Genomic DNA, 8,192 nt, shown 5'->3' with positions numbered 1-8,192 from the left:
TTCCTTAGTATCTTCTTGATGTTTTTGTTGGCCGCTTCTATGGCTCCATTCATCTGCGGTCTATAAGCCGTAGAGTTCTTGTGTCTGATCTTGAAAGTCTCACACATTGTTTTCATCAGGTCGCTGTTAAGATTGGAACCGTTGTCGATGATGATTGACTCTGGAATTCCGAACCGACAAACAATACTGTCGTGGACGAAATCTGCTACCACCTTCTTGGTAACTACTTTGTATGATGCTGCTTCAACCCATTTAGTAAAATAATCAATTGCTACTAAGATGAACCTGTGCCCGTTTGACGCGGTAGGCTCGATTGGACCGATAACATCCATTACCCAAGCGGCGAACGACCATGGTGAGCTTGTTGCATTAAGCTCGTTTGGAGGCACTTTTATCATATCTGCATGTATCTGATAGCGATGGCACTTTCTGATGTACTGGATGCAGTCTGTTTCCATCGTCATCCAGAAATATCCTGCTCGGAGTATCTTCTTTGCTAAAACAAAACCATTCATGTGCGGTTCGCAGGTCCCTGAATGTACTTCCTCCAATAACTTGGTTGCTTCCATTGCATCGACACACCTTAGTAAACCCAAATCAGGAGTCCTCCTGTACAGGATTCCTCCGTTGTGAAAGAAATTATTGGATAGTCTCCGAAGCGTGCGTTTCTAGGTAGCATTGGCAATCTCTGGATATTCTCCTGTGGTCAAATACTCTTTGATGTCGTGGAACCATAGTTTCCCATCGGCTTCTTCCTCAATATGAGCACAATAAGCTGGTTGGTCATGAATATTGACCTGGATGGGGTCAATGAAATTTGTATCTGGATGCTGAATCATAGATGACAAAGTGGCAAGTGCATCGGCGAACTCATTCTGTACCCTGGGAACATGCTGGAATTCTATCTCTCTTAACCTCTTTCTCAATTCCTGTATGTGATGCAGATAAGGGAGTATCTTGGGATTCTTGGTTGTCCATTCTTCTTGAACCTGATGTATGAGTAGGTCCGAGTATCCGATTACTAGTAACTCTTGAATGTTCATATCAATGGCCAGTTTAATCCCTAGAACGCAGGCTTTATATTCGGCCATGTTGTTGGTGCATGGGAACCTGAGCTTGGCGGATACCAGGTAATGCTGACCGGCTTCTGATACCAGGACTGCTACTATGCCAACTCCTTTGAATTTTGCAGCTCTATCAAAAAACAACCTCCAACCATCATAGGATTCTGCAATATCTTCTCCTATGAAAGATACCTCTTCATCGGGAAAATACGTTTTTAGGGGCTCGTATTCTCTGTCTATGGGATTCTCGGTGAGATGGTCCGCCAAGGCTTGCCCTTTGATTGCTTTCTGGGTTACGTAAACAATGTTGAATTCACTTAGCAGGATCTTCCACTTGGCGAGCTTGCCAGTGGGCATGGGCTTCTGGAAGATATACTTCAGAGGGTCCATTCTGTATATGAGATAAGTAGTGTAAGCACATAAGTAATGCCTCAACTTCTGCACGACCCAAGTCAGAGCACAACAAGTGCGTTCTAAAAGAGAATATCGGGCCTCGTAAGGTGTGAACTTCTTACTGAGATAGTAGATGGCTTGCTCCTTTCTCCCTGTTTCATCATGTTGTCCTAAAACACAACTGAATGCTCTATCCGATACCACAAGGTAAATCAGTAGGGGTGTTCCTGGCTCAGGTGGAACCAAGACCAGCGACGTTGATAGGTATTCCTTGATTCTGTCAAAATCTTTCTGACAGTCATCAATCCATTTGGTAGCAGCGTCCTTCTTCAACATTTTTAAGATAGGTTCACAAATGACCGTGGATTGAGCTATGAACCGGCTGATATAGTTGAGTCTTCCCAGGAAACTCATCACGTCCTTCTTGTTCTTTGGCGGTGGCAATTCTTGTATAGCTTTGACCTTTGATGGATCCAATTCTATTTCTCGACGACTCACGATGAAACCCAATAATTTTCCAGCAGAAACCCCGAATGCACACTTGGCAGGATTCAGTTTCAGATTGTACCTCCTCAGTCTGTTGAGGAACTTTCTTAGATCTGTCATGTGATCCCTGGCTTTCTTGGATTTGATGATGATGTCATCCACATATACCTCGATCTCCTTGTGTATCATGTCATGAAAGATGGTAGTCATGTCTCTCATATAGGTGGCACCAGCGTTCTTCAAACCGAATGGCATCATTTTGTAACAGTACATTCCCCACGGCGTGATGAAAGCCGTTTTCTCTGCATCTTCCTCATCCATCCATATCTGATGATACCCAGCGAAACAATTAACAAAAGACTGCAACTCATGCTTGGCGCAATTGTCGATAAGAATGTGTATGTTAGGCAAGGGGAAGTCGTCTTTGGGGCTGGCCCGATTAAGATCTCGGTAGTCAACACAAACTCTAACTTTCCCATCCTTTTTTTTGGCACTGACACGATTTTGCCTAACCATGTCGGATACTCTACTACCCTGAGAACCTTGGCTTTGACTTGCTTTGTAACCTCTTCTTTAATTTTCAAACTCATGTCGGGTTTGAATTTCCTGAGCTTCTGCTTTACCGGCGGGCATGTTGGATCTGTTGGCAGTTTGTGAGCTACAATAGATGTGTTGATACCAGTCATATCATCATATGACTAGGTGAATATGTCTTCATATTCCTTTAGGAACTCCGTGTACTCTTTCTTTTCTGATGGTGACAAGTGAACACTGATGCGCGTTTCTTTGACATTCTCTACATCTCCCAGATTAACGACCTCAGTTTCATCCAAATTAGACTTAGGCCTATTTTCAAAATTCTCAACTCCTCTAACGACCTCTTCTGGTATATCATCCCCTTCGGAGTCTGTATCCGTTTGTTTCGTTGTCTCGTTGTAAGTCACAATCATTGGTTCATCATCAAGGCAAGTAATAGTAATGCTGTGTAAAATAAAGTGAATGAAAGGAAAATAATAAGAGCGAGATATATAATAAACTGAAATGCTTCGATTAGATTCATAATTGTTTTGAGTATCAGAGCTCTTTTCAGAATTAAAGACAATGCAGAAATAAAATCAGCTAGTAAAAAGTAAAATGTGATGCATGGTGCTTAGCCTTGCTACCCCGAAGCTTTCCGGGCCCTGGTAGTTCTGATTGAACAATTGCCGAGGCACTCTCCTCGGTTCACAACTTATATAGAAGGGCCTTCCTCCCCTTCCTCCTCAAAAATAACACTGCAATCCATATCACCATCCTCCAGGAATAGATTCTTCACGGCTACCAATGCTTCATCTTCCTCCGACCCATATATAGTATCTGCTCCAAGTGAGGTATCGGGTGCTCCAGTGGGTAGTAGGGACCGCGCTATGGTGGCGACCAGTGATTGAACTCCTCCCAAGTTTACTCATACCCCAAACCAAATGTAGTGCCATGTTTCTTCAGCTTGATGGGTTTGACGATTCCCTGGAGGTTTTTGCCGAATCCCTTTCCAGGTTCGTATCCAAACCAATTCAGGATACTTTCAATCTTGTTATCCCACCATTTATCTTTGTCTACAACGTTGACTCTTTCAATATGGTGGTATGTTTCTCCTCCTATTCTCCTTCTGCCTCCAATCACCGGGATGGTCTGGCGACTATATATGGGGTTGCTACCATCGCCTTGAATGATCACCTCTTGGTGATTCCATTCGAACTTCATTGCCTGATGTAGGGTCGATGCTACAGCTCCAACGGCATGGATCCACGGTCATCCCAACAGTAAATTGTAGGATGCTGGGACATCTATCACTTGAAAGTCGACGTCGAACCAGGTTGGCCCCATTTGCAAGCATAGGCTGATCTCTCCGATAGTGGACCTTTGGGACCCATCGAAGGCTTTGACATTGATGGCCCCATCTTTGATCTCGTGAAGGCTCTTTCCCAATGTTCTGAGAGTTATCAATAGACAGATGTTGAGGCTGGAGCCTCTATCGATCAAGACTCTAGTGATGTAATCCTCCCATTGCACGGTGATGTGTAGGGCCATGTTGTGACTCAGTCCTTCCGGTGGCAGTTCATCTTCGTGGAAGGTTATTTTGTGGCTTTCCAGTATTTGTCCTACCATATTTGCCATTTCGCCCCTAGTTATGTTGCTGGGCACATAAGCTTCGCTCAATATCTTCATCAAGGCATTTTTGTGTGCATCCGAGCTCTGTAGGAGAGCTAGGATGGAGATATGTGCTGGTGTTTTGTTCAACTGTTCCACGACCAAATACTCCTTAGCTTGTATTTTCCTCCAAAGATCATCGGGACCAGTTTCAGTAGTCCGTCCCGAGGCTTGCTTACTGGACTCAGCTAGGTGCTCTGGAGTGTAAACCCTGCCTGTTCTGGTCATACCCTGCGCATCAATTGCTTCTCCCATCTTGGTCTTTACTTTCCTCCTTGCTTCAGCTGTATAATCCCATGGTATGGTATTTGAGAGGAACGGTGTTACGTCTGACATTGCTACAGACATGGGTACCCTCTGGTAACACAGCAACTTCAAAGGGTACAGGTGCCTTTGGAACCCCAAACTCAACCTCAATTGGCCCGGCCACCTTCGCAGAAGAAGGTGCTTCAAATTCGAGAGGTATAGACATGTCCACTTCATTGCCCTTGGATGGCTGGTTCTGTACAACAATCGGGTTAAGTGTGACTATCAGTTTCTTTGGATCATCATCCTCAGCAATCAATCTTATCGATCCTTTGGGGTCCCAGTTATCTTCGATCTCGATCATGTGAATATCCCTACCTCTGTGATCAGGCAGAGGGTTGTTGCGGACATTAGGAGCAGGCTCCTTTGCTATGATAACCTTATTGTCGATCATAGTTTGAATCTTGTCCTTCAACGAGCGGCATTCGTCAATGGTGTGACCTTTCATGCCGGAATGGTACGCACAGGTCTTATTAGGGTTGATCCACTAGGAAGGATTTTCTGGAGTTATGGCAGGGATAGGGGAGACGTAACCAGCAGCTTTAAGTTTCTCATACAACTGGTCAATTGGCTCAGCGATAGCTGTATATTGTCTGGGAGGTCTGCAGTCAAAATTTGGTCTGGGTCTAGGGAAATTTTGGCGAGTGGGAGGTGATTGGTAGTGAGAGGGTTGGGCATTATAGGTTTGGTAAACAGGTGCAGGTTGAGAGTATCTGGGTAAAGTGGATTGATATGCGGGAGGTGGAGATGATTGGTAAACGGGTGGTGGATTTTGATAAGAGGGTGCGGGTGTAGGTGGAGGCGACGAGTAGGTGTGGTATTTTAGTGGTGATTTGGCTTCCTGTACGACCATCACGACATTGACATCCTTCTTCTTGGACGTGCCACCAGACTGTAAAGCCTTGTTGGTGGCCTGCAATGCTTCAAGATTAGTAACCATACCATTCTTAATGCCTTCTTCAATTCATTCTCTCAGCTTGATGATATCGAAGAATTTTCGGCCCTCGATCAGCATCAACCTCTCATAATATTGTGGGTCTTGAGCCCGGACGAAGAATCTGTTCATCTGTTCCTCTTCTAAGGCCGGCCTGACCTTAGCAGCCTCTGATCTCCAATGGGTAGCATACTCGCGGAATGTCTCGGTAGGTTTCTTCTTCAGATTCTGGATGTAGAATACATCCGGTGCATTCTCTGTATTGAATCGGAACCTATCCATGAAATCTGATGCCATACCTACCCAGCTCGTCCATTTCTTGGGGTCTTGACTGATGTACTAGGATAAAGCATCTCTATCTAGGCTTCTCATGAAGAGTTTCATACGGATTTGCTCATTCCTTCCGACTCCTACCAGCTTATCACAATATGTCCTCAAATGGACTCAGGGATCTCCCGTGCCATCGAACATTTCGAACTTGGGAGGTTTGTATCCCTCAGGAAGTTCAACATCTGGCTGAATGCAGAGGTCCTCATAATTCAGCCCCTCTATGCCTTTGTTTCCTTCCATGCCCTCGACACGGCTGGTCAGCTTCTTGAGTTCTGCTGCCAAGTTTCTGATAAGAGAGTCCTTGTCATCAGACTCAGGTGCACTTGATATTGGTTGAGTGTAGTGAGGTGTGGTATCTACATAGATGGGAGTGTTGTGGAGGTGGTTGTTTGGAGTGTGGCATGTGTTGTAGTGTTGAGTGGGTTGCATCTGTGGTTGTGGGGTGTTCTGTGGAGGTGCGGGATTTTGAGCATTTGGAAAGTTGACATCAGGAGCGGTGAGAGAGAATGACAAATTTGCTAAGTTCCGAACTTGATCCAGTTCTTCTCGGAACTTTAATAGTTTCTGCTCAAGTTGGGCAGCAGTTTCCTTAGCAACCGGGGTACCCTGAGGAATCTCAATTCTTTCAATTTCCTTTCTGGCGCTTGAATCTCCCATTCTACCTTTGATCTTGTTCCGGATAGGACTTGGACGAGGAGGAGGTGGAGGGCCCTTGGATCTCGTACTGTATGATGATGGTGCCAGAATGCACGAACTAACCTTTGGGGAGGGGAATAAAAATAAAGAAAAACAAAAAAGGTAACAAGTTAGTGCGGGTTATGAGAAGAAAATGTTGCAATATTTAAACACATTGTGCAAGAATATAAATCACGTCCTAATTTAGGTGCCTCATTGTGCCTGAGGTAGGCCTAGCGACAAATTAACTTGGAGAACTTATAATGCTAAATGCCTCATTTTATTGATAAAAAATAAGATGACTCCAAAGCGACGCTAAATAATGGAAAATAAAATGTCACTAGTGGCCATCGGCCTTATTACATCCTTAGAAGCAAAATAAAAGACTCCTAACTACTTGGTCCCAGACGGACCTTCCCCAGATTCGGTATCTTTATCCCCCTCGAACAGCTTCACCAGCTCGCGCAGTCCTAGCAATAGATAAGCTTGGGCCAAATGGCATGCATTCCCTTCAGCGTTTTGACAATCTTCAATCCTCTTGAGGAACTTTCCTTCTAGCTCCACTAGACCCCGCTCCAAATACCCTAGTCGTTTGTTGGCGCTGATAGCCATATACTTCCATTCCTCGATCAACTTTTGATGGGCTTCTTGTATTTTCCGATGCTCACTTTCACACTCTCGAATCCTCTTGCGCAGTCGATTGTACTTAACCCATGCTTCAGCTTTCTCATCGATGATTCTGTGTCCGTGAATGAACCCGGGCTGACCCATACCATTGTGAATATCTTCCAACCAACCTGAATAATGCGGAACGCAACCAATGTGATACCTATCTAGCTCAATAGATTCTTTCCCCAAAATGAGCTTGCAATGCCACATGTGTTGAGCTTGGCATTTGTGAGCACTATCATCGTCCTGGAAATCGGCCCTAAAGTGACTTATTTTGTCGACCCTTGGTATGATTTGCTTTATTCCAGCCTGCCTCATGGCTCGAAGGGGAACATAGGGATAAGTTCCTCTTAGACCAATGAGTATGAGAAATGGTGCATCTCGAGATCGAACAATGAATTCTTCCGTAGGGAACCATTCGACCATCCACTGTACCTGGTTTTTTTTTAGATTCTCAAATAGCTCCACCCATCTTCCAGCGTCCTCTGGCTGAGCGAACATGTTAGGCATATAATTCATACGCCTTGGCTGGTGGAAGGCAATGTGATCATCCCAGTCTCTGCGTAAGATCTCCTGTCGGTATTCTCCTTTCTGGAGGTGCTCCATGAGCCAAAGCTGAAGTAATAAATTGCATCCCTCAAAATGACTAGCCTTTCGCTGACAGTTGTCCAGAGCCCGGTATATCTCAGCAACAATCATGGGCGCTATGCTGAAAGGTTGTCCGCCGATTCTTTCCATCAGAGTCTTGGTTACCATGGCCAATCTGGTGTGGATCCTAGCCTTCTTCGTAGGGAACACTATCATCCCCAGGAAACAAAACATGAATACGAAGACCCTTATGCCCCAGTGAGGTGAGGGCAAATTCATCTGAGTAGGTGCGGTATGACTTGCTATGGCTGTACCTCTCATACAAATAGTCGAATGGGATATAGGAGTCTTTCAAATAGGTCAAGTCTGGGTTCTTCTTCAGTCCCATCATCTTAAGGAAACCCCTACCCTTGCGATTCTCTGGCATAAGCAAACCCGGAGTCTCCCAAGGAATACCAGCTAAGCCTCCAATTTCTTCGAGCAAAGGAGTCATTTCAAGGTTCCCGAAGCAGAATACGGACCTGTCACTATCCCAGAACAGAGTTGCAGCCTCTATGATT

At 44.9% G+C, this 8,192-nt stretch overlaps 1 protein-coding gene across 1 annotated transcript; it reads right to left on the bottom strand.

The window, feature by feature from the left end:
• Positions 1-668: 668 nt before the first annotated feature.
• Positions 669-4,740, bottom strand: LOC138881133 (uncharacterized). Its single transcript, XM_070161334.1, has 2 exons — positions 4,477-4,740; positions 669-1,352 (listed from the first exon to the last, which is right to left on the bottom strand). The coding sequence occupies exons 1-2, from the start codon at positions 4,738-4,740 to the stop codon at positions 669-671; spliced, it is 948 nt and encodes a 315-aa protein (XP_070017435.1).
• Between the last annotated feature and the right edge of the window lie 3,452 nt (positions 4,741-8,192).

The sequence above is a fragment of the Nicotiana sylvestris genome, chromosome 11 (assembly GCF_000393655.2).
Source record: "Nicotiana sylvestris chromosome 11, ASM39365v2, whole genome shotgun sequence".
Classification (NCBI taxonomy): Eukaryota; Viridiplantae; Streptophyta; class Magnoliopsida; order Solanales; family Solanaceae; genus Nicotiana; species Nicotiana sylvestris.
This window is presented reverse-complemented; position numbering and strand designations above follow the sequence as displayed.

Coding starts and splice junctions, on each gene's coding strand:
- LOC138881133 (XM_070161334.1), bottom strand. CDS start 4,740: ATGATCGAGATCGAAGATAACTGGGACCCCAAAGGATCGATAAGATTG. Junction 1,353..4,476: donor TGTTACCAGAGGGTACCCAT/GTCTGTAGCAAT, acceptor TACGTAACCCAG/AAAGCAATCAAAGGGCAAGC.